The sequence below is a fragment of the Amblyraja radiata genome, chromosome 1 (genome assembly GCF_010909765.2).
Source record: "Amblyraja radiata isolate CabotCenter1 chromosome 1, sAmbRad1.1.pri, whole genome shotgun sequence".
Classification (NCBI taxonomy): Eukaryota; Metazoa; Chordata; class Chondrichthyes; order Rajiformes; family Rajidae; genus Amblyraja; species Amblyraja radiata.
The window spans coordinates 172,851,156-172,877,924 of NC_045956.1; the positions used below are offsets into that span (position 1 = coordinate 172,851,156).

At 45.6% G+C, this 26,769-nt stretch overlaps 1 protein-coding gene across 2 annotated transcripts in view; it reads left to right on the forward strand.

Moving 5' to 3' along the window:
- The window catches only part of ctnna2 (catenin alpha 2), a 1,182,272-nt gene that overhangs the window by 951,601 nt on the left and 203,902 nt on the right, over positions 1-26,769 (forward strand). For both annotated transcript variants that reach the window (XM_033035440.1, XM_033035446.1), the window contains exon 10: positions 9,618-9,710. In XM_033035440.1, the coding sequence (XP_032891331.1) occupies positions 9,618-9,710 (93 nt within the window). The remainder of the gene's footprint in view (positions 1-9,617; positions 9,711-26,769) is intronic.

A 26,769-nucleotide genomic window follows, 5' to 3' on the forward strand; every position in this document is an offset into this window, starting at 1 on the left:
CCTTTACCCTCTTGGGCTTGCTGTCATTCATTGAGATCATGGTTGATTTTCTACCTCAATGCCTTTCTCTTGTTTTCTCCTCATATCTCTTCAATTCTTTAGTATCCAGACATGTATTAATCTCTTTAGAATGTAATCAGTAATTGTGTTTCCAAACCTCCCTGGGGGAAATAAGTCAAAGATTCACTATCGTCTAATGAAGGAATTTTTCTTCTTTTCAGAGCTAAATAACCCATCCCGAGTTCTTGACTCCTTAGCCAGGGGAATCATCATCATCATGCATCTGCCCAGTCTTGCCCTCTAAGAATGTTAGGTCATAGAACATTGCAGCACAGGAACAGGCCCTTCAGCCCACAATGTCCATGATGAATAGCTTTAAGGTGAGAGGGGCAAAGTTTAAATCAGATGTGGAGGGCAAGTTTTTTTCACAGATGGTGATGAGTGCCCAGAGCGTGTTGCTGGGGGTGGTAGTGAGGCAGATATGATAGTCATAGATAGAGTCATAGATAGTCATAGAGTGATAGTGTTGAAACAGGCCCTTCGGCCCAACTCGCCCACACCGGCCAACAATGTCCTAGCTACCATAGTTCCACTTGCCTGCGCTTGGTCCATAGCCCTCCAAACCTGTCCTATCTATGTACCTGTCCAACTGTTTCTTAAATGATGGGATAGTCCCAGCTACAACTTCCTCCTCTGGCAGCTGGTTCCATACACCCACCACCCTATGTACTCTGGTCCTCGATTCCCCTACTCTGGATAGTGGCATTTAAGAGACGTTTGGATAGGCATGTGGATTTGCGGGGATTGGTGGGATATGGATTGTGTGCAGGCAGGTAAGAGTTGGTCTTGGCATCATGTTTGGCACCTATATAGCAGACAAAAGCCCTGTTCTTGTGCTGTGCTGTTCTATGTTCTATGAACAAAATGCCAAGTTAAATGAATCTCCTCTGCCTGCAGGTGATCCATATCTCTCCACATCGCTGCATATTCATGTGTCTATCTAAAAGCTTCTTACCATCATATCTACCTCCACCATCACTCTTGGTCGCGTTCCAGGCACCCACCACTCTCTGTGTAAAAACACTTGCCCTGTCCATCTCCTATAAACTTTGACCCTATCACCAGAAATTTGCACCCTTTAGCCTTTGGAAAATAAAGGTTCTGACTATCTACCTCATCGATGCATCTCGTTATTTTATATCCTCTTCTCGTCTTCTGCGCTCGTGAGAAAACAGCCATTTTTATCCAAACTCTGATAAAAACGAGTCGCAACTGATATAGTCGCTGCCTCACAGCACCAGTGACCCGGGCTGAATTCTGACATTGGGTGCTGTCTGTGTGGAGTTTGCACGTTCACCCTGTGACCGTATGGGATTCCTCCAGGTGCTCCGCTTTCCACCCACATGCCAATGACGTGTGGGCTTGTAGGTTAATTAGCCTCTGTAAATTGCCCCTAGTGTGTAAGGAGTGGATGAGAAAATGTGATAACGTAGAACTAGTGTGAACGGGTAATCAATACACTCGGTGGCCCGAGCAGCCAGTTTCCCTGCTGTGTCTCTAAACTAAGCAGCGGTTTCTTCAAATGACTGCAGATTTCATTGTCATTGTTTTGTTAATTTCCTGTTCATTTCAGAATTCCTTTGAATCTGTCCCATTGGAATCTTAACGATGCTGATAATCAAGTCCTAATTTTTCATTAGTTTAGTACTTCATATGTTGATGCAAGCACATCCAGCCAGCTGAGTGTCAAGGCAAGGGAGGAAGCTGCACTGCATTTGCATCGAAGGATTTGCCAAGGAAAATTATTAGTTGTGCAAACGCTTAAATTAAATGACAAGTCAGTGCAGCCTGAATGAGGTGACATGCCAACGAAGAAATGGTGTGTGCAGAGAATTTGCAAGACTTTCACATGTGATATATTATTCGGTAATGACAGCCATTGCAGGGAGTTGAAGAGAAGCAGAATTGCATCGTTATATAGACCTTGATAAATTATGCAGACATGCTATCACGCTGAAAATGAAATAGGAAGGCTAAAACGTCACTTCTCCGATATCAGCTGAGATTTGACGGTGAGTTTGAGAGTAATCTTTGGTGCTTTTTTTTGAGTACCCTAATTTGTTATTTACATTTATACCAAGCCAATTAACCTACAAACCTACACATCTTTGGAGTGTGGGAGGACACCAAAGTTCTCGAAGAAAACCCACGCGTTCACGGGGAGAACGTACAAACTCCGTACACATAGCACCAATAGTCAGAATCGGAGCCGGGCCTCTAGTGCTGTAAGGCAGCAACTCTACCGCTGCACCTACGTGCCACCCTTGATACTCAATCATAGAGTCACAGAGTCATACTGCAGGGAAAAGCCTAACTCGTCCATGCCGGTCAAGATGCTCCATCCAAACTAACACTATTTACTCGCCTTTGGCCAAAACAAGGTTAATGGGCTAGGGTTAATGACGCCTCTTGCTGCTCCACCATAACCTCTTCATATTTGGTCAAGTTCCAATGAGATATAGAAGCTTCTATGTGGAGTTTTACTGTCACAATGCAGGAATAGTATATATATATATTACTAGACCAAGTGCAGACCCGTTGGGTCTTTCCCCAACGGCGTTTGCGGGGGGGGGGGGGGGGGCGGCGGCATCAAACTCACATTAACCACCCCCCAAACACACAGGTGGGGGGAGGGGGGTGAGAAGAGGGGAGGGAGGGGAGAGGAGGAGGAGGAAACGGGACAGATTTGGGAGGGAAAGGAGAGCCGGGTAGCGGCTGAGAGAGGGGGATGGGGTGAGAGATGTGGGGGAGGGGGAGGAGGGAGGGAGGGGGAGAGGGGTTGGGGGGAGAGAGGGGAAAGAGTGGGGAGGGAGAGTGGAGGGGGAAGGGGGAGAGGTGGAAGAGTGGGGAGGGAGGGGGGGAGGGGTAGGGGGAGTGATGGAAGAGGGACAGAGGGGTAGGAGGAAGGGGGCGGGAGGAGAGAGGGAAGGGTGTGGCGTAGAGAGGGAAGGGGGGTGGGGGAGAGAGGGATGGGTGGGAGAGGGAGAGGGGTGAGGAGAGGGAAATATAGAACCATAGAAATTAAGTGCAGGAGTAGGCCATTCGGCCCTTCGAGCCTGCACCACCATTCAATATGATCGTGGCTGATCATCCAACTCAGTATCCTGTACCTGCCTTCTCTCCATACCCCCTGATCCCTTTAGCCACAAGGGCCACATCTAACTCCCTCTTAAATATAGTCAATGAACTGGCCTCAACTACCTTCTGTGGCAGAGAATTCCAGAGATTCACCACTCTCTGTGTGAAAAATGTTTTTCTCATCTCTGTCCTAAAGGATTTCCCCCTTATCTTTAAACTGTGACCCCTTGTTCTGGACTTCCCCAACATCTGGAACAATCTTCCTGCATTTAGCCTGTCCAACCCCTTAAGAATTTTGTACGTTTCTATAAGATCCGCCCTCAATCTTCTAAAATCTAGCGAGTACAAGCCGAGTCTATCCAGTCTTTCTTCATATGAAAGTCCTGACATCCCAAGAATCAGTCTGGTGAACCTTCTCTGTACTCCCTCTATGGCAACAATGCATTTGAACATTGGGCATTGTGACATCACACGATGGAACGTTCACCAGGGGCTGGGGCTGGTGCTGCTTCTATGGGTTAGAAGGCAGTTTATTTTTGAAATATTTGGGGGGGGGGGGGGGGGGGAAGGATTTGATTAAAAACGTGTACTTAAACATGACGAAATGTAATGAGGAGCGGATACTTAGAAAGAAAAGTGAAATCTTTACCGAAATGGAAAAGATGTCGGCGATTCTGCGTCTGGTTTCGGAGTTGCAGTGAATCAAAGGAAGAAATGCAGCCGGAAGCCGTATTCAATCCAAAAACAGAAAATCAAAAACACAGTGTGAAGAGGGAGCAGCGGCAGCCAAAGCACGCCAGCGTTCACTCTCTCTTCACGGCAGCCATCTTGGACACAGACCTACAAGACTACAATTAGACAAAAAAATCATCCCCCCACAGTGGGTAGCACTGTGGAGGAAGGCACAATGTCCAGTCCCCACCCCATGTTCACCCCAAAGTCAGGCCTATTGAGGCCACCGCAATTGCCTCTACGGAGGCCCAATGTCCCTGGCCGTTCTCACCGGGTGGTCTTGCCCCGGCGTCGGGAGAGTCCTTTCGGCGGCTGGGCCACCTGGAACGGCCGCTTCCTGGTTGGAGCCCGCGGCTGCCGAAGCCGACAAGGCCGCGCCGGTTTGGAGCTCCCAGGCTCCCGATGACAAAGTCGGCGCCGTCTCTCCGCTCCGCAGACCCGCAGCCCGGAGTTGTTGCTCTCGGCGGTCCAGCTCGCCAAGCTCCAGCGCGTCGCTCCAGGTAAATGGATCCATTCCGATTGGACATCTGCGAGCATCGGGCATTGCGATTGGACATCTGCGAGCATTGGGCATTGTGACATCACACGATGGGAACGAATCAAAAAGCAGAAAGGCAGCCGGACGGCAGCCGGACGGATGGGACGAGAGTTTTATATATTAAAAATTAAATAGACAGACAGACAGACAGACAGACAGATAGATAGATAGATAGATGGCCAATAGTGCTGACACTCTAATCAGGATAGAGGGATTTGGAAACACAAGAGACGGCAGATGCTGTCCACTGGAGCAAATGAAAACTGCTGGAGGAACTCAGCAGGTCAAGCAGCGTCTGTGAAACCAAAAGGATAGTTGTGGTTTTGAGTGGAGACCCTGCATCAGGATTCTAGAAAGTTTTGGAACACGTTTTCTTCAGGTTTTCGCCTTTTCGAATCTTAGAACAAAATTGCAGAATTGGTGGGGAGTTGTTCATACATTCCCTGTTATCTGTCTTAACATGGGACTGATGAGATGTTATCCTTTTCCGGACATCTCATGAGACCTGGCCTCTGGATGACACAAACATACTGGCCATAGCAGGGCTGTAAATTAGTCTCAATAATCCCTCAATGGAACCAAGTCCCTTTTGGGATAGCAGCAGGTTGACAAAGTACTGGGTCAAGGTTTAGATTTCTTTTCAAAATAGATAATAGAATAGAATGGAAAGATGTAGTTAGTTATGTCGCATCAGGTCACATTCTACAAAGTTAACTGTTTCTTTCTCCACAGATGTTTTCTGATCTGCTGAGTATTTACAGCATTTTCAAATGTTTGGTTTCATTTCAGATTTCTGATATCTAGTGTTTTGTCATAGAATCCTAGATCAGCCAGCATGGAAACAGACTCTTCAGCCTAACTTGTCCACACCGCCCAGCATGCCACATCTACATTAGTCTCACCTGCCTATGTTTGATCCTTATCCCTCTAAACCTATCCTATCCATGTGCTTTTGCTTTTGGATGTGTCTCTCTCTGGACACTCACGCTAAGTTGAGAGTATGGAGTGTGCCTCCAAGACAGAACTTCACTTGTTGACCAGAGAGAAGAAGACCACGTGTACAGAATGTATAAACTTATGCAATAGTTTCCATAACTCTAATGTGTCCCAAAGCAGAATGCTTTTGAAACATACCTTCCAATTATTTCCATAGTCTATTTTGTTTTATTTCCTTCTCACATCAAGTCTATACCAGCTGGCAGAGCAATCGCATTCCATCCGAATGTTCCCGGTTACATATTCCCAACATAGATGGATTATGTCCTACACTTTACGATGCAATTGGCATTGCTTAGGACTATAACCCTTGAAAAACAAGTGCTGACTTACAGTACGTTACTATAGTTCCTCAAATCCTTTTGCAGCCCCGGAATTGTATCTGGCAATATGATTTGGCCAGAACCAATGGATGTTGATACTTGGATACTTGCACACATAGGTTGTGAAGCAACTCTCACAATTCTGCTAGCAGCCACTTAATCATCTGTCAAATCAGCCAAGCACCAGGACAGCTGGAGTGACAACACGTGTCATGCATCCACGGCGGTCGGTTGGCACTGTGATTCTGCATGTGCAAATGTGTGAAGTGAACACCCGAAACACGGCATTGCTCTGATACGTATATTCTGGGATACACATTCTTGTGAGGGAGGAAACATGCGCACACACACACACACGCATGCAAAGACGACATAGACACAGAAAGTAAAGACTACCTTTACTCCAGCGTTTTGTGTCTATCTCCTTCTCTCCCGACATGCTGCCTGTCCCACTGAGTTACTCCAGCATTTTGTGTTTATCTAGTCTGAAGAAGGGTCTCGACCTGAAACGTTACCCATTCCTTCTCTCCAGAGATGCTGCCTGTCCCGCTGAGTTACTCCAGCATTTTGTGTCTATCTTTGACACAGACTACAGATAGGACACACACACACACAGACACCACACAAAAAACACATGGACATACACAGACACACACATAGACACAATACACACATACACAGACACACACACCATGCACACACGCACACACACACACACATGCATTTAGTTGCGCACACACACACACTTACAGTCAGAGCTGGTTCATAAAAAAGCTTCAGGAATTAATCAACTGGTTCTTTTTAACAACTGAGATTGTTTATCACGAAGTGAGGAAGGTTTCCTGTGAGAAGTGTGCAAAGCACAGAAACATGGGGCATTTAAATGAGCACTAAGATACCCAGCTGTCCAGGACTGTGTGATATTTTATTGTGAGATTCCTCTTGAAGTACATTCAGTATTAGTTTAACAAAATCGCCTGCTCCCAGTTCCAAATGATTATTCTGCAGTACTTGGGGATGGTTTTCAATTTGATAGTCACAAAACAAATCTCCTGTTGGCAACAGGATACCTGCTGTGTTCCCAAGAAATCTACAGGAACAGCAACCTGCTTGTTACTTTGCTGTGTATACTGTACGAAACCCAGCGGGTAAGAAGTTGAGGTCAAATTCCCTTTTGTTGTTCTCCACCACCTCATCCCCCCTCCTCCATCCGCACATCACCCCCACCCAATACCAACCCCAGACTTGTAATTAGAGTCATACTGTAGAAACAGGCCCTTCGGCCCAACTTGCACAGCATATCCCTGCTACACTAGTCCCACCTGCCCGCATTTGGTCCATATCCCTCCAAACCTGTTCTATCCATGTACCTGTCTAACTGTTTCTTAAACATTGGGATAGTCCCTACCTCAACTACCTCCTCTGGCAGTTTGTTCCATACACCAACCAACCCTTTGTGTGAAAAGAAATTGTGTGAAATTCTGAAAATAAAATGTATATTCACTGTTAAAGTCCATTTAGATGCAGTATGTCAGTACCAGTATTCTCCCCCATTTACCTCCAGTCCTCCTGCTGTACAAAAGCCAAAAATAAAGTACCATTTGTTGAGAAATTGTATGCTCAATTTACTGAATGGAAACTGACTGAAATCTTTTGAAATCGGTTCAGGTATGAGATGATGAAATCCAGTGATGTGTGAACTCAACTGGTATGAATTCAACTTCTGGACTCCCACTGGTTTCTTCCCTTCCCCCCCCACCCCCGCTATATTCCTCCCTCTCACAATTCGCAACTCTTCAATGCTCTCACACATTCTGCTTTCATCTCTGGCCTTTGTTCCAACCCTTTGCCTATCAACCCCCCCCCCCCCCCCTCCCCTTGCCTTACTGAAGCCAAATGAACCTACCAACCTCTACGTCTTTGGCATGTGGGAGGAACCCGGAGCACTCAATGAAAACATATGTGATCACGGGAGAACATACAAACTTCATACAGACAGCACCCGTGGTCAGGATCAAACTGTAAGGCAGCAACTCTAACGCTGCGCCATCATGCTGCCTCTTCACCTTTTCTGTAACATTACCCAGCACTATGCTCTTGCCTCTCCACTGTCACTAAACCTCTCATTCAGTTTTTAATCACCTCCAAATCAACTTCTCTATTGTTATCCTTTCCATTTCCAGAGCGCCAACATTTTGTGAATGTTAGCATTTCACTGGGACATTCATCCCTCTTTGTCATCAATTGTAATGTCTGTCTCAATTTCCCACTGCTTTTCTACACCTCTCTTCCCTCACAGAAATTCTAAGCAATATCTTGTTTCGGCTCTTTTCCCACCTCCCAACTCTTCAACAAAAAAACTGCACATTCGAAAGGAATCCGACTCCATTTAACACTTTATTCCTTCCTTATCATCCTCTGACTTCCCTGCCTGTACCAATGGTGCTGAAGCGGAGACGTTCGAGAGCTTCAAGTTCCAAGTATCAACATCCATTGGTTCTGGCCAAATCATATTGACGTTGAGGCAAAGAAAGCACACCAATGCCTCTACTTTCTCAGCCTCCAATACTCTCTCTAATACCTGCAGATGCACCATAGAAATAATCATATCTGAATGCATCACAGCTTGGTATGGCCACCGCTCTGCCCAAGACCTCAAGAAATGGCAGAGAGTTGTTTTATTCTGCACTTCCTCTGTAGCTGTAACATTATATTATGCATTCTGTTTCCCTTTCTCTCATAAGAATAAGGGGTAGGCCATTTTGGACCGAGATGAGGAAAAACATTACCAGCCAGAGAGTTGTGAATCTGTGGAATTCTCAGCCACAGAAGGCAGTGGAGGCCAATTCATTGGATGTATTCAAGAGAGAGTTAAATATAGCTCTTAGTGCTAACGGAATCAAGGGATATGAGGAGAAAGCAGAAACAGGGTACTGATTCTGGAAGATCAGCCATGATCATATTGAATGGCGGTACTGACTCGAAGGGCTGAATGGCCTACTCCTGCACCTATTTTCTATGTTTCTTGCACACCCTGGTATCATTTTGCTTGATAGCACACAAACAATAGTCTTTCATTGTGTGCTGGTATATGTGACAGTAATAAACCAATACCAATAACTACTCAAACCTGGTGGTTTTTCACTAGGAGAGAGATGTGAGATGGAATTAAAGTCAAGGATTCAGTCTCTTAAGGATATTGGACCATACAGAGGAAGAAAGGGATAACATCATTCTTTCCTTTCTCAAAAACCTAAGAAATGCATTTTGCCAAGGAGATATTGGGAGGTGACCTGGGATAGAGGCACTGAGACAAATGTTGAGGCCACACCAAATGTCCAAGCATTGTACCAAACTGGAAGAGCTGATTCCCAGCCAGGGAATGGGAATGGAAACCCACTACATCCCATACTGCAAATAAACCAATATCAGAACCAAAGTAAGCTAATTTTATGCACAACCTTTTCTTCCAAATATCAAAGGTAGACAAAAATGCTGGAGAAACTCAGCGGGTGAGGCAGCATCTATGGAGCGAAGGAATAGGTGATGTTTCAGGTCGAGTCCCTTCTTCAGACTGATGTGGGGGTCGGGGGTGCGGGAAGAAGAAAGGAAGATGCGGAGACAGTAGGCTGTGGGAGAGCTGGGAAGGGGAGGGGAAGGAGGGAGAAAGCAAGGACTACCTGAAATTGGAGAAGCCAATGTCCATACCGCTGGCATCATTCCAAATATCAGGTTGTTTCTCCCTCAGTTGAAAGTGAGGTAAAGGGTTGTTCATTTATAATATAGATAATGGTGCTCTTGACTTCTACTTCATTTCCCCACAGATGCACATTAGAGAAGTGTCAAATTTGCTTATTAATGTGCTTTCTCATTTTCTGTCTAAATTACAGGTTGCAAACCTCGCGTGCTCCATCTCAAATAATGAAGAAGGCGTGAAGTTGGTTCGCATGGCGGCAACTCAGATCGATAGCCTGTGCCCGCAGGTAAGAGACAGTGATGCTGAACACCGTGTGTTGGCTCATACACAATCACCTCTCGGACAAAAACCTATCAGTATGAAAAGTATAGAACGAGACAGATAATACAGTGCCAAATATCTTTCACAGCCTGAAAGACAGCAGGTGTCCTGAAACCAAACCATGCAATTTGGAAGGAAATTTAAAAAAATGTTTTTTTTTTAAAACTTTTGCCCGACAATGATCCTGTTTGCAAATATATAAAACATGCCTCCCGCTGTCTTATAACAAGGTCGGAAACTTAAATGCAAAGATAGAGGATTTTGAATGCAAAGTTATAAAAAGCAGGACCTGCAGAAAAATCTATTAATGTTGCAGTTCAACTCCTGCTAACCACAAGCCAATCCATGTGTGAATGTAATCCAAGCCCGGAATTCCGAACGTTCCAGTTTCAATTCCCATTCATAATTCTTGATCCAAGCATGAAATCAACCCTAGCAGTTAAATCTAATGCCAATCACACCAAACATAATGAACCAGCTGTCAGGTTTCTCCTGGAGACAGTGGTGCATTTTTTTGCATCCAATTTTGGTGCTTTCCGTATGTTTTGTGGGGAAGAAATGTCGGACGATTCCTGTTATTCCAATGTACATGTACCGAGATCAGAAAACGTCCAAGCGCTCACACAGTAGACTGTGGTGCTTCAGGTCAACTGAAGTTAAAATTTCATGGTTGTTGGCCGGTCATCAGGCCGGTCAAAGTGAACATTTTCAAAGCAACCATGGATATAGGAAAAAGAACAGACTTGAGAGGCTGGATGCAGGGATGATGCTTCTCCAGACTAAAACCAGGAATCACATCTTAAAATAAGCAATGCGGGGAATAACTGCAGATGCAGGTTTAAATCGAAGATAGACCTAAAATTCTGGAGTAACTCAGCGGGACAGGCAGCATCTCTGGAGAAAAGGAATGGGTAACGTTTCGGGTTGAGACCTTTCTTCAGACTGTCAGCCATTCGAGACAGAAATGAAATAACAGTTCGGCACTGCAGCAGAATTGCTGCCTTACTGCTCCAGACACCCGGGTTCAATCTTGATTACGGGTGGTGCCTGCATGGAGTTTGTACTTTCTCCCCATAACCTGCATGGGTTTTTTCCGGGATCATCGGTATCCTCCCACATTCCAAAGCCATGCAGTTTTGTAGTTCAATTGGCTTCGGTAAAATTGGAAATTGTCCCTTGTGTGTAGGATCATCCTTATGTACGGGGTGATCGCTGGTTGGCACAGACTAGGTGGGCCGAAGGGCCTGTTTCTGAGCTGTAAATTAAACTAAACTAAGCACATATTTTGACAGTGAGTCTTTGGAATTCTTTCGGCAAGTGGACCATGGAAGCTCATTCACTAAGTACATGCAAAACCAATTACTAAATTTATAGATATTAAATGAATCAATGGGGAAATCCCCCATTGCTTTAAAAGATCAGTCAAGGTTTTGTTGAGCGGTGGAGCAGGCATTAACAGCTACAGTATATGGCCTAATCCTGCTATTTAATTTCTGTGTAGGAAGGAACTGCAGATGCTAGTTTAAACCGAACATAGACACAGAAAACTGGAGTAACTCAGCAGGGCAGGTAGCATCTCTGGAAAGAAGGAATGGGTGATGTATCTGGTCGAGATCCTTCTTCAGACTGGTTAGGGATTAGAGAAATGAGAGATATAGACGATAATGTAGAGAGATAAAGAACAATGAATGTAAAGAGATAAAGAACTGTTGTAGTAAGAAATTTCTCTCATTTCCTGAATTTCCTGAAGAAGGGTCTCGACCCGAAACGTCACACATTCCTTCTCCCCAGAGATGCTACCTGTGCCGCTGTGTTACACCAACATTTTGTGTCTATCTTCCATTTTAAGTTCCTATGAATTATGCTGCCCTATGAAACATATCACAATGACATTCTGCAGCCACCTTTACCACGTAAGAAGTTCCACCTTTAGTCCATTGGATTTTCTTCAGGTTATCATGAAGTGAACATCTCGTAAATCTGTCCAATTGCACGGAGCCCGTCATTCTTCATTAACTACATGCAAATCCAGGCTATCAGCTCTCACTCCAGCTGAGTTAAGTCTTTACGGCAAATGAAATTACAAGACTAGATTTATCCTCACAGTGAATGGATTACGGAACAAAGATTAACAAATTGGCTGTTTCATCTTTACAAATCCTGATGATCTGATATAAGCACCAGCATGATCCACATGTGGCACATCATGACAGGCCAGCCACGCATTGATCGCAATCCAGCTGCGATGTAAACCTTTGATATATGATAGAAAAAGCACCTGCAGTGCTATCAGACAGGAATGCAGAACAATCCAGCTTGAGGTGTTTGTGTGCTTATTCACCTTTTTGCAGCTTCAGTCATTTTGCAGGCTTTTGACTGCGACCACAGCCTCTGCTGAGAATTTGGAATCCGTGCTTCACTTAGACAGCAGTCTCATACATCAGTAAAACACAGCACGCTGCCTCTTTGTAAAGTGCTGTCTTCCTTTCAGCTGACTCCTTCATAAGCTTGGCATCGTGCCATGGGAGGAGCTAATCAGTGTGTCAGCCAAATCCTAATTGTATATCTTATCCAAAAACAGGACACTTGTATTAATAACACAGAAGTGGTTTAAAACCACAGGTGTTAGTTAGTATTGGATTCTTCTCCTATCTACTCGGTCCATTCATTTCCCTCGATGGATTCCTGTGTCTTGGTATTTATTTTGCCTGTACCTTTGCATCTGCGAGTTTCTCTTGCCCTCCAGAACTCAAGCTTAACCTTACCGATGGTCATAAAACCTTCCACAGGAGTATGGTTTAGTAAGCTTTCAATATCCTATTTCATCTTAGTTTATAAAATGCAAGAGTTTTCTTCATTGGTCATGAGCATTAAGTCATGAGTTTTCTTCATTGGTCATGAGTAGAGCCAGGATTTTGCCATAAATGCCATAAGTGCCTTTTCATGCCTTTTTTGATGAATTCAGGAAGATAATGCCCTTTTCAAGATTGAGTGCCTAATCAGCTTTTTTTTGCCATTTTAATGTAATTTACAAGAAAATTAACAGCACCAGGCGAAACCTGGCTGTAAATGGGTGTTCACAAAATTGCTGGAGGAACTCAGCGGGTGCAGCAGCATCTATGGAGCGAAGGAAATAGGCGACGTTTCGGGCCGAAACCCTTCTTCAGACTGGGTGTTGTAAATGGGTGTTGTGGTGATTGGAGAGGGGTGCGTGGGAAAGGGTCCAGTCTTTGCAGACTGCTTTAAGTAGGTGTGAAATGGTGATTGGGGAGTAGGTGGAGAAGGATCTAATCCTTTCAAACAGCAAGTTTGGAGTCAAGCTGTGAGTAGGTGTGAAGTGTTGGTTGGGGATGGGGTGTGGGGTACCAGGGTTAAGTTTCTGTTTATCGAACCTGCAGTTAGAACTCGTTCAGGTCATTGGTCAGCTGACGATTGCCCAAAGACGGGAGGGAGAGGGAGGGGAGGGGGGGGAGGGGGGGGGGGGGGGGGGGGGGGGTGCTTCCTCTTGTAGCTTGTGATTTCTTGCAAGCCCTTCCACACTGAAGAAGTAATTTGCTGAGAACTTGCTCCTCAACTTCTCAGAGTACCTTTCCTTGGCAGCTCTGATTCCTCTTCTCAGCTTCTACTTGGCCTGCCTGTAGAGGTCTGCATCCCCGCTCCTGTGGGATCTACCCCTGCAAGCGTCAAAATGCCTAAAGTCAAGTTAACACCTTGTAAAAAAACTGAACGATTTGGTGAGAGTGTACGGGAGTGATATATTCTCTACAGCCAACTGCGTGCAGTTTTGCAAAGCATGTGAGAAAGCAGTGAATCATGAGAAGAAATATATTGTCTCCCACCATGTACAGACAGCTAAACACAAGTCGGCGGCAGAGAAACTGAAGGTAGGAAATACGCAAGCTTGTCTCCTCACAACATTTACTGCTGGCTCCAATCGCAAATCTGAGTTTGAGTGATCTGTGCAAAGCATTCATTGATGCTGGAATTTCACTGTGGAAATTGGAAAACAAATCTCTAAGGAAATCTGTAAGGAAATACACAAAGGAACTTATACCGAGCGAGTCATCATTTAAAAAAAATTATGTTGACAGCAACTTCAACATTGTTGTGCAGAAAATTAGAGATAAAGTTGCATGCATCAAAATATGGATCTCAATAGACGAGACAACCAATGCTGTGGAGAGATATGTTGCCAATGGTGTCATCGGTAAACTGGGGGCAGGTCAACCATCAAAGGAGTATTTCTTGACATTGGAAGTATTGGAGAAGTCAAAAAGCACTATTGCTCAGTTGTTTACATCTTCACTTGCTGTACTTTGTACTTAAAGTTCCTGGTGATGTAAGTAAAGACATACAAGGAAAATGCGAGAAGGGGATTTTAGCTAACAAAGATCTTGAAGAAGTGTAAAACATAGCTAAATTTCTCAAAGGTAGTTGTAATGCACAAGATATCAACATGAACAGTAAGATTAAACGAGAACTTACCAGTTTGAAGTTTGATCTTTATTTTATGAGGAGTTACGATGAGGGATTACGTGAAGACCCCGCCAGCACGCGTGCGCGACATTCTTCAAAGTAGCGGTGTGGAATCACAGAAAATAGTAATTGAAGTAAACATAGTAAAGACAAGGAGAACTAAGATACCAGTTGACCTTTATAATTGAGGGCGGGAGCGGAGGGCACATAATCCCTCATCGTAACTCCTCATAAAATAAAGATCAAACTTCAAACTGGTAAATTCTCGTTTAATCTTACTATTTTACTTCGGAGTCACGTGAGTGACTACGTGAAGATTTTAAAGCTCTGTGATTTCAAGCCGTGGAACAGTCCATGCTTCACTCACTGCCGAAGTCATTCAAGGGAGGAAGTATGTTATTGTATTCAGACATGCATCCAATTCAGGCAATAACAATTTATTTTAACAAAATAATCCTCCCTAGGGCTAAATATATTGCAGAATTCAAACTTTATTCTGCAATACCGCAGGTTTGGTTATTGGCTTATTATAAAGAATTGGAAGGTCTTTCTCTTGACCATCCTGCTGTAGCCAGGATATGGTCCATAGGCACTTCCTTGTCTCTAGCTGCCGGTGTTGCTGTTGTCCTTGTGGATAGAAACTTAAGATGTCAGTATCCACCCCAGCAGCTCCCAAGCCTGTCTGAGCCATCTAGCGATGATTAGTGCTGATACCCGGCCATTAGGCTGTTTATGGCTGCCCATAGTGCTAATTTACTTCCTCTTAAGTTTTAGTAGTTTTAAGGTATAATGGAAGGTGTGTCATTTCACATTGTCGGGTGTCAGTTGGGTATATCTGGAATTCCAAATTTTGTCCTGATGATCATGGTCTATCTTGTTTAACAGGCTCTAATATTCGAAGCTATCTTTTCTGCAGATGCCATCATATATCCCAGTCTCAGTTTATGTAGAAACTGGACCCCTAGAGCTGAGACCAGTACTATCAGCATACTGTTTTTAAATGTCAGTTCCCCTCCCTCCCCCTCCGGGACAGGGACATTTCTGGTGCCCCTAGCAATGTTAGAACAACACTGACGTCCCAGATCTGGGAGTACTTCCCTCTAGGAGGGTTGGTGTTGAAATTAATCCTCATAAGTTTGACAACTAGAGGGTGAGAACCCATGGACAGTTGTCGTGGCGCCTGCCACCAGCAAGCTGACAGGGCACTCCTGCATAATTATAATACTGCAGCTCAGTCCTTCATCTACATGAAGGCTGGATAGGAATTCCCAGGACGTTGGTGGTTGTAGCTGTATTGTACGCTACACCAGTCCTTGTTGGTTCTTGATAGGCTGCCGTGATCATGCTCATGGTCCTGTCCGCCAGCCCGGATCTAGCATGGTGGACTATGGTTCAGAGACTATGTCCGAGACCACAGGGATCCATGGCTGTGTAGGCCAATCAGGTACTTTCAAGACACTTGATGTTGAGTCCATATGTGTTTTGCTTAGGATCCGACTGATGAGGCAGGAGGGAAAAACATTGTAAACAATTATTCCGCATTAAGTGAGTAACGTCCATTGCTGCTGGCCCAAGTGTGGTTCACAAGCGGCATATGTTGGTAACTGGTGATTGGGTCCAGATGCAAATGGATCGATATCTGGTGTCCCTCTTTGGTAATATCAGCAACTTTTTTGTGGTCCAACAACCATTCGATGCTGTCATTGAATTTTCATGACCTGGTGTGTGGCTCAGTATTGAGCTTACCTGGTAGGTAAGTATGCTGATAGTCAAATATGTATGTTAACACACCATAGCCAAATATCTTAGCCAGATTGACACATGGTATCAATCTTTTCTCCCATATGATTAATATATGCCACCACTGTGATATTATCAATTCGTAGGCGGACATGCAGATGGTGCATTGTTAGCAGTAGGCTTTTAGCCCATAAAACACACCCAATACCAGTGTTTTTAGTAATTAATTATTTTGTAGGTTTATCCAAGTCTGCTTGCTCTTTGGCAATGTTACAGACATATGGATAACGTTAATTGTAAATCCCAGAAAGTCCAGTTGTGGATGCCGTCGACTTAGATTTATCTGGATGGAGATGACCCTAGAGTTTCACCCTATGTTTGATTGATAAAACTGCTGATTTAGCTAGATCCAGAGTTTTTCCCCACAAATGATATATCATCAAGATATGCCATGACAATATGTTTTTGTTTCTAATATTGCCATGGCCCGTTTTAATATCTTGGTGAAAAGTCTTGGGGCTGAAGTTCGGCCATTAGGCAACGCTATGCCCTGCCTTAGTTGCCCCATCCAGTTAAATTTTAGGTATCGACAATGATCCCTCCATGTCTCCCAAAACAAGTGTAATATTCCCCCTGTTAGTATAGGTCGTACACCTTTGTGTTCTGGAAGGAACCAGATCCACCTACTTACCTGGTTGCCGGTGGTACGCCCCTTTATTCAATTTATGCCTCTTCTGCAGAAGAGGCACCGGAGTGCGGGGTTGGCACGTTTTCCATGAGGGTCGCTCTGGGCCTTGGCCTAAAAGGACCTTCGTGGTGCTGCACGGCCCTCATGCTTTCACCAGCGTCCTGGTGTTGATACCTGCAGGTGGATGCATAGGGGTGCTGTCGTTGCTGATGACGCTGTTATGAGCCCGACGGCTTTAATCTCTTCGTCGAGCTTTTCTCTCTACCATCGTCTGGGCGAGCAACCAATGATATGCCCGCTGTCAGAAGTTTTGAAATCTTCTGTCGTTTGACCTCCTGGGTTTTTGTGCCAGTCCCACTGTACCCCCAGATCGCATTGTTTGCTGCAGGCATTTTTAAAACGAAGTAAAGTTCACAGGAGGCCTATACTTCTGCATAATTTTGTTGCCTGTTCCTGCAGAAGATGGAAGTACAGGTAGTCGATGCTGGCCGCCAGCCTGGTCTGTAATGGTACTTTTCGTTCATCCGTAATTTTGGTTATCACTCCCAGTAGCTCCTTAGGATTCTGCACCCCCTGCACACTGCCGTTTTCTTCAGCCACGTCCCCTTCTTCCGGACCAGCCCAGCCCTGGTCCACAATGCATTCCTCTATCGAGGGAGATGCATTGTTTTACAGCCCTCGATAAGGTGCTGTTGTGGGAGTGCGAATAATAATAATAATAATAATAATATATCTTTTATTGTCATTGCACGTCAGTGCAACGAGATTTAGTGTGCAGCTCCACTGATGTCCAGGAAAGGTAAATAAATACAATACATAAATAAACAAGCTGAATTGATTGACGTGACCATCTGAGGGAGACTGTCCAAAGGGGGTGGGTGGGGGGGCACTCATTAGGGCCGGTTCAGAGCCGCTATAGCTCTTGGGATGAAACTGTTCCTGAGTCTGGAGGTTCGGGCGTAGAAGGCCTTGTAACGTCTGCCGGAGGGAAGTAGTTGAAACAGACCGTGGCAGGGGTGTGATGAGTCCTTATGGATGCTGAGGGCCTTCCTGAGGCACCGCGTGTGGTAGATGCCCTCCAAGGCTGGTAGCTCTGTCCCGATGATCCTCTGCGCTCTGTTGACGACGCGCTGAAGAGCTCTCCTCTCCGCCTCCGTGCAGCTGAGATACCACACAGAGATGCCATACGTTAGTATGCTCTCTGTGGTGCAGCGGTAGAACGTTGTCAGCAGCTGTTGGGGCAGACCAGTCTTTTTTAATGTCCTCAGGAAGAACAGTCGTTGCTATGCCTTCTTGACCAGCGCGGCGGTGTTTGTGGACCATGTGAGGTCTTCTGAAATGTGAGTGCCCAGAAACTTAAAGCTGGACACTCTCTCCACACTTTCCCCATAAATGGAGATTGGGTCGTATTCTCCAGAATGGGACCTCCTGAAGTCAATGATCAGCTCCTTGGTCTTGGAGGTGTTTAGTGCCAAGTTGTTATTGGCGCACCAGTCCGCCAGGTTCTGCACCTCCGCTCTGTATTTTGTTTCATCACCGTTGGTGATCAGCCCAATCACTGTTGTGTCGTCTGCAAACTTCACGATGGTGTTGGTGTCGAATGCAGGGACACAGTCGTGAGTGAAGAGGGAGTAGAGCATGGGGCTTAGTACACAACCCTGTGGTGTGCCGGTGCTCAGGGTGATGGTGGAGGACAGGTGCGGGCCCAGTCTCACTGCCTGCGGTCGCTCCGTGAGAAAGTTCAGGATCCAAGCGCATATCGGTGAGCTGAGGCCTAGCTGGTGGAGTTTGGTGGTGAGCTTGGTGGGGATGACCGTATTGAAAGCAGAGCTATAGTCAATGAAGAGCATCCTCACATACGTGCCCTGTCTGTCCAGGTGAGTCAGGACAGTGTGAAGGGCCAGAGAGATGGCATCCTCTGTCGATCTATTTGCCCTGTATGCAAATTGATGGGAGTCCAGTGAGGCAGGGATGCTGGATTTAATATGGGAGAGGACCAGCCTTTCGAAGCACTTCATGGGGATTGGAGTCAGGGCAACCGGCCGGTAGTCGTTGAGGTTGGTGATTTTGGACTTTTTCGGCACCGGCACTATGGTGGCTGTTTTCAGGCACTTGGGGACCGTTGCCAGAGATAGAGAGAGATTGAAGATTCTCGTGAATACCTCCGCCAGCTGTCCAGCACAGTCCTTTAGTACCCTTCCCTGTACACCATCCGGGCCTGCAGCCTTGCGTGGATTGATCCTACGCAGAGCGCACTGTACCTCCTGAGTGCTCAGTGTTAAGGCCTGTCCCTCCGCTATGGCCGGGGTTATTTCACACCTGGTGGTGTTGCCAGTATCGAACCGGGCAAAGAAGGTGTTTAGTTCGTTGGCCAGTGTGATATCACCGTGGGGGCAGGCGGGGCTGCTCTTGTAGTCAGTGATGTCCCTGACACCCTGCCACATGCTTCTGGTGTCCGCGGTATTGAAGTGGTCTTCCACCCTTTGCCTGTGGATGACTTTGGCCTTTTTTATGCCTCTGTTCAGGTTCGACCTGGCCGCACTGTAAGCAGAAGTGTCCCTGGATTTAAAGGCGTTGTTGCGTGCCCTTAGTAGATCCTGAACCTCCTTGTTCATCCAGGGTTTCCGGTTTGGGAACATCTTTATTTGCTTGTCCACTGTGACAGTCTCCACACAGCAGTTGATGTAGGAGAGCACAGTGGATGTGTACTCCTCCAAGTCTACCTCTGTGCCACTGGTAGCCTGTTGTGCAAACAGGTCCCAGTCGGTGCGATCAAAGCAGTCCTGGAGTTGTAGGGTTGCGTCCTCGGGCCATATTTTGACCGTTCTTATTGCAGGTTTGGTCTTGCGGATGAGGGGTCTGTATGCAGGCAGTAGAAACAGTGAGAGGTGATCGGATTGTCGCAGGGATGGGCAGGGGAGAGCTCTGTAGGCGTCCTTGATGTTGGTGTACACTTTATCCAACGTGTTTGAGCCCCTGGTAGGGCACTGCACATGCTGGTGGAATTTGCGGAGTGTGGCACGTAGGTCGACCTGGTTAAAGTCCCCTGCAACAATGAAGGCACCGGAGGAAGACTCCCATAGTGAGCTTGCTCCATCTCCCGGAGCAAGTCACGGGCGGACCTCTGCTGCACTCAGGCAGCGCGTCTCTTCGGCCAGACTCAGATGAGTATCATCGGCCGGTCTGAATCCTGCTGGGCTTTGCCTCCAGCCTGCTGCGGTGCTTTGAGTTGTATGACTCATGGCGCTGGATTCAGCTTGGAGTCGGTAAGTGGACCTTAGGCAGTGCGTCCTTCTGGCCGGACTCCCTGAGTCTATCGGCCGTACCGACTCCTGCCTGCCTGCAGCCCGCTGTGTCGTTTCCAGGTATACAGCTCAGCCTGCGCCGGTCGTACCCGGCTGTGGGCTGCCGGAACTTTCCCTAGTTCCCCGCAGCCTGCGGTCCTGGAACCGCTGTTTGTATATGGCTGTGGGCTGCCGGAACTTTCCCTAGTTCCCCGCAGCCCTGGAACCGCTGTTTGCCTAAGGCTGTCGGCTGCCGGGTTCCCCGTAGCCTGCGGTCCTGGAACCGCTGGACGTCTCTGGTGTCGCCTGCCGGGAACTGCCTTGTTCCCCACGGCAGCCTGCGGTCCTGGAGCCGCTGCACGTCTCTGGTGTCGGCTGCCGGGACCTATCTGGTTCCCCGCAGCGTGCGGTCCTGGAGCCACTGGTAGCTCATGGCTGTCGGCTGCCGGGTACTGCCTGGTTCCCCGCGGCAGCCTGCGGTCCAGGTCCGTTTTTTCTTCCCCTTGTCCAACGTGGTGTAACATAAAGCACAGCAAGGGGAAGAATACAACTTCAGTTTTTCCTTACCTGTGTAGGTCCGTTTGAATTTTTCCCGCGGGAGCGCTCCACCCCCGCCCGTCGCTGTTGCACTGCGTGAGACGCAATGGTGTGCTGGCGGGGTCTTCACGTGACTCCAAAGTAAAATGTAGTTTGTAGCTTGTTTCAGGAATGCACCAGTGACCTCAGCTGGGGTAGAAATAAGTTTTTCACAACTGAAGCATATTCTGCCTGACAGCCGGCATAGTTTAACACCAGATAATTTGAAAAAAAAATGCTAGTAGGTATGAGCAACCAGGCAATAATGTAGTATACCTTTATAATGATCGTTTTTCACCATATTTTTGTTGTGTAAATACATGCTTTTTTTTTGACAATATAATGCCTTTTTCGTAATTTTATTTTGCCTATTTGCCTGCCTATTTCAGATATTTTTAGCGCGTAAACATCCTGGCTCTAGTCATGAGTCATGAGCATTCAAGTGAAACTAGACTCAGTACAAGGTGGATTATGAGATCAATCCTTCTCCCTATTTGCTCAGTGCTGAGTGTATGGAACGAGCTACCAGAGGAAGTAGTTGTGGCAAGTACAATAACGACATTCATAGAAACATAGAAAATAGGTGCAGGAGTAGGCCATTCGACCCTTGGAGCCTGCACCGCCATTCAATATGATCATGGCTGATCATCCAACTCAATATCCTGTACCTGCCTTCTCTCCATACCCTCTGATCCCTTTAGCCACAAGGGCCACATCTAACTCCCTCTTAAATATAGCAAATGAACTGGCCTCAACTACCTTCTGTTGCAAAGAATTCCAGAGATTCACCACTATCTGTGTGAAAAATGTTTTTCTCATCTCGGCCCTTATCCTTAAACGGTGACCCCTTGTTCTGGACATTTGGACAGGTACATGAATAGACATTTGGACAGGTACATGAATAGAAAGGGTTTATGAGATAAGGACCAGAAGACCTACAGTGGCTTGCAAAAGTTTTCATACCCCTTGAACTTTTCCACATTTTGTCACGTTACAACCACAAACGTAAATGTATTTTATCGGGATTTTATGTGATAGACCAACACAAAGTGGTGCATAATTATGAAGTGGAAGGAAAATGATACATGGTTTTCAAATTTTTTTCCAAATAAAAAACTGAAAAGTGTGGCGTGCAAAAGTATTCAGCCCCCCTGCGTCAATACTTTGTAGAACCACCTTTCGCTGCAATTACAGCTGCAAGTCTTTTGGGGTATGTCTCTACCAGCTTTGCACATCTAGAGACTGAAATGTTTGCCCATTCTTCTTTGCAAAATAGCTCAAGCTCAGTCAGATTGGATGGAGAGCGTCTGTGAATAGCAATTTTCAAGTCTTGCCAGAGATTCTCAATTGGATTTAGGTCTGGACTTTGACTGGGCCATTCTAACACATGAATATGCTTTGATCTAAACCATTCCATTGTAGCTCTGGCTGTATGTTTAGGGTCGTTGTCCTGCCGGAAAGGTGAACCTCCGCCCCAGTCTCAAGTCTTTTGCAGACTCTAACAGGTTTTCTTCCAAGATTTCCCTGTATTTGGCTCCATCCATCTTCCCATCAACTCTGACCAGCTTCCCTGTCCATGCTGAAGAAAAGCATCCCCACAGCATGATGCTGCCACCACCATGTTTCACAGTGGGGATGGTGTGTTCAGGGTGATGTGCAGTGTTAGTTTTCCACCACACATAGCGTTTTGCATTTAGGCCAAAAACTTCAATTTTGGTCTCATCTGACCAGAGCACCTTCCACCACATGTTTGCTGTGTACCCCACATGGCTTGTGGCAAACTGCAAACGGGACTTCTTATGGCTTTTTTTCAACAATGGCTTTCTTCTTGCTACTCTTCCATAAAGGCCCGATTTGTGGAGTGCATGACTAATAGTTGTCCTGTGGACAGATTCTCCCACCTGAGCTATGGATCTCTGCAGCTCCTCCAGAGTTACCATGGGCCTCTTGGCTGCTTCTCTGATCAATGCTCTCCTTGCCCGGCCTGTCAGTTTAAGTGAATGGCCATGTCTTGGTAGGTTTGCAGTTGTGCCATACTCTTTCCATTTTCGGATGATGGATTGAACAGTGCTCCGTGAGATGTTCAAAACTTGGGATATTTTTTTATAACCTAACCCTGCTTTAAACTTCTCCACAACTTTATCCCTGACCTGTCTGGTGTGTTCCTTGGGCTTCATGATGCTGTTTGTTCACTAATGTTCTCTAACAAACCTCTGAGGCCTTCACAGAACGGCTGTATTTATACTGAGATTAGATTACACACAAGTGGACTCTATTTACTAATTAGGTGACTTCTGAAGGCAATTGGTTGCACTGGATTTTATTTAGGGGTATCAGAGTAAAGGGGGCTGAATACTTTTGCATGCCACACTTTTCAGTTTTTTATTTGTAAAAAAATTTGAAAACCATGTATCATTTTCCTTCCACTTCACAATTATGCGCCACTTAGTGTTGGTCTATCACATAAAATCCCAATAAAATACATTTATGTTTGTGGTTGTAACGTGACAAAATGTGGAATAGTTCAAGAGGTATGAAAACTTTTGCAAGCCACTGTATTTCCAAGCTCTATTGCTCTTTTACTCTATGCTTATGACATGCATACAATTTCCATAAAGCACATGGGAAACTCTGGGGCATTGAGGATGTGAGTCAGGAATGTCATTCCTTTTCATACTTCTAGTTTCCCTCTCCTCAGACACCCAGTCTGAAGAAGGGTCTCAACCTGAAACGCCACCTATTCCTTCCTTCCAGAGATGCTGCCTGACCCTCTGAGTTACTCCAGCATTTTGTGTCCATCTTCAGGAAGTCATGATGCAGACTGTGGATTGTGGACAGAGTCACTGTGGATTGAGTTGAGGAATTGCAAAGGCAAGAAGACACTAATTGGTGTTATCTACAGACCCCCAAATAGTAACCCAGATGTAGGGTGTAGGTTGTAGCAGGAGTTAAAACTAGCATGTAACAAAGGTAATGCCACTGTGGTGATGGGGGATTTCAATATGCAGGTAGACTGGAAAAATCAGGTTGCTTCAGGACCCCAAGAAAGAGAGTTTGTAGAATGCCTCCAAGATGGATTCTTAGAGCAACTTGTAATGGAGCCGACCAGAGAAAAGGCAATTCAGGATTTAGTGTTGTCCAATGAACCAAATTTGATAAGAGAACTTAAAGGTAAAAGAACCGCTTGGAGATAGTGATCATAATATGATTAGTTTTAATCTGCAATTTGAGAAGGAGAAGGTTAAATCGGAAGTGGTAGTGATGCAGCTGAACAAAGGGGATTATGAAGGCATGAGAGGGGAGCTGGCCAAGGTAGACTGGAAAGGGATACTAGCAGGAATGATGGTGGAACAGCAATGGCAGGAATTTCTGGGCATAATCTGGAAGCTGCAGGATCATTTCATTCCAAAAAGGAAGAAAGATTCTAAGGGGAGTAGGAAGCAATCGTGGCTGACAAAAGAAGTTAGGGAGAGAATAAAACTAAAAGAAAAGATGTATAACATAGCAAAGAGTAGCTGGAAGCCAGAGGATTGGGAAACTTTCATAGGACTACAGAAGGAAACAAAATGGGCAATACTGGCTGAAAAGATGAAGTACGAAGGGAAGCTGGCCAGGAATATAAATAAGGACAGTAAAAGCTTCTTTAGATTTGTTAAGGGAAAAAGAGTAGCAAAGTCAAATGTGGGTCCCTTGAAGGCATACACAGGCGAAATTATTATGGGCAACAAGGAAATGGCAGAAGAGTTGAATAGGTACTTCGGATCTGTCTTCACTAAGGAAGACACAAACAATCTCCCAGAAGTACTGGAGGACAGAGGATCAAAGGGGGTCGAGGAACTGAAATAAATTTTCATTAGGCGAGGAATAGTATTGGGTAGGCTAATGGGACTGACGGATGATAAATCCCCAGGGCCTGATGGTCTGCATCCCAGGGTCCTCAAGGAGGTCGCTCTAAAAATAATGGACGCATTGGTGATCATTTTCCAATGTTCAATAGATTGAGGATCAGTTCCTGTGGATTGGAGGGTAGATAATGTCATCCCACTTTTCAAGAAAGGAGCGAGAGAGAAAACGGGGAACTACAGACCAGTTAGCCTGACTTCGGTGGTGGGAAAGATGCTGGAGTCAATTATTAAAGAGGTAATAATGGGGCATTTGGATAGCAGTAAAAGGATTAGTCCATGTCAGCATGGATTTATGAAAGGAAAATCATGCACAATACAATACAATACAATACAAATTTATTGTCATTTGAGCCCCAGTGAGACTCAAAACAAAATTTTGTTTGACTAAACTTCTGGAATTTTTTGAAGATGTGACAAGTAAAATGAATGAAGGGGTGCCAGTGGATGTAGTGTATCTAGACTTTCAGAAAGCCTTTGATAAGGTCCCACACGGGAGACTGATGACTAAAATTAGAGCACATGGTATTGGGGGTAGGGTGTTGACGTGGATAGAAAATTGGTTGGCAAACAGGAAGCAAAGAGTAGGAGTGAACGGGTCCTTTTCAGAATGTCAGGCAGTGGTGAGTGGAGTGCCACAATGCTCGGTGTTGGGGCCGCAACTGTTTACCATATATTTTAATGATTTGGAAGTGGGAGTTAGGAGCAACACTAGCAAGTTTACGGATGACACAAAGCTGGGTGGCAGTGTGAACTGTGAAGAAGATGTTAGAAGGTAGCAGAGTGACCTGGACAGGTTGAGTGAGTGGGCAGATACGTGGCAGATGCAGTATAATATAGATAAATGTGAGGTTAACCACTTTGGCAGCAAAAACAAGGGGGCAGATTATTATCTCAATGGGGTTAGGTTAGGTAAGAGCGAGACCTGGGTGTCCTTGTACACCGGTCACTGAAGGTTGGCGTGCAGATACAGCAGGCAGTGAAGAAAGCTAATGGAATATTGGCCTTCAACAAGAGGATTTCAGTATAGGAGTAGAGAGGTTCTTCTGCAGTTTTATAGGGCTCTTGTGAGACCACATCTGGAGTATTGCGTACAGTTCTGGTCTCCTAATTTGAGGAAGGACATCCTTCTGATTGAGGCATTGCAGCGTAGGTTCACGAGATTGATCCCTGGGATGGCGGGACTGTCATATGAGGAAAGATTGAAAAGACTAGGCTTGTATTCACTGGAGTTTGGAAGGATGAGTGGGTTCTTACAGAAACATATAAAATTACAAAAGGACTGGACAAGGTAGATGCAGGAAAAATGTTCCCAATGTTGGGTGAGTCCAGAACCATGGGCCACAGTCTTAGAATATAGGGGAGGCCATTTAAGACTGATGTGAGAAAAAACTTTTTCACCCAGAGAGTTATGAATTTGTGGAATTCTCTGCCACAGAGGGCAGTGGAGGCCAATTCACTGGATGGATTTAAGAGAGAGTTAGATAGAGCTCTAAGGGCTAGTGGAATCAAGGGATACTGTATGGGGAGAAGGCAGGCACAGGTTATTGATTGGGGACGATCAGCCATGATCGCAATGAATGGCGGTGCTGGCTCGAAGGGCAAAATGGCCTCTTCCTGCACCTATTTTCTATGTTTCTATGACTTTGTTAAGGCCACATATGGAACATTGCATACAGTTCTGATTTCCTCATTACAGGAAAGATGTGGAGGCTTTGGGAAGGGTGCCGAAGAGGTTTCTCAAAATGTGGCTGGATTAGAGGCCATTAGCCATAAGGAGAGGTTTGACAAACTTGGATTGTTTTCTCAGGATCATCAGAGGCTAAGGGGAGACCTGATAAAACTGTGAGGCATAGATAGGGTAGACAGAACCATTTTCCCAAGGTTGAAATGTCAAAAACTAGGATGCATAGCTTTAAGGTGAAAGGGGCATAGTTTAAATGAGATGTGGGGGACAAGTGTTTTACACAGGGTGGTGGGTGCCTAGAATGCGCTGCCACAGATGATGGTGGAGGCAGATCGATAGTGGCATTTATAGTCATAGAGCATGGAAACAGGCCCTTTAACTCAGCTTTCCCACACTGACCGTCATGGCCCATTTGCACGTCCCACCTGCCTGTGTTTGGCCTATAGCATAAGGTCTTAAGGCATAGGAGTAGAATTAGGCTTTTCAGCCGATCAAGTCTACTCCGCCATTCAATCATGGCTGATTGAAAATAAATTGGATAGTTATATGGACGGGAAAGGAATGGAGGGTTAGGGTCTGAGTGCAGGTAGATGGGACTAGGGGAGAATACGTGTTCGGCACGGACTAGAAGGGCCGAGATGGCCTGTTTCCGTGCTGTAATTGTTATATGG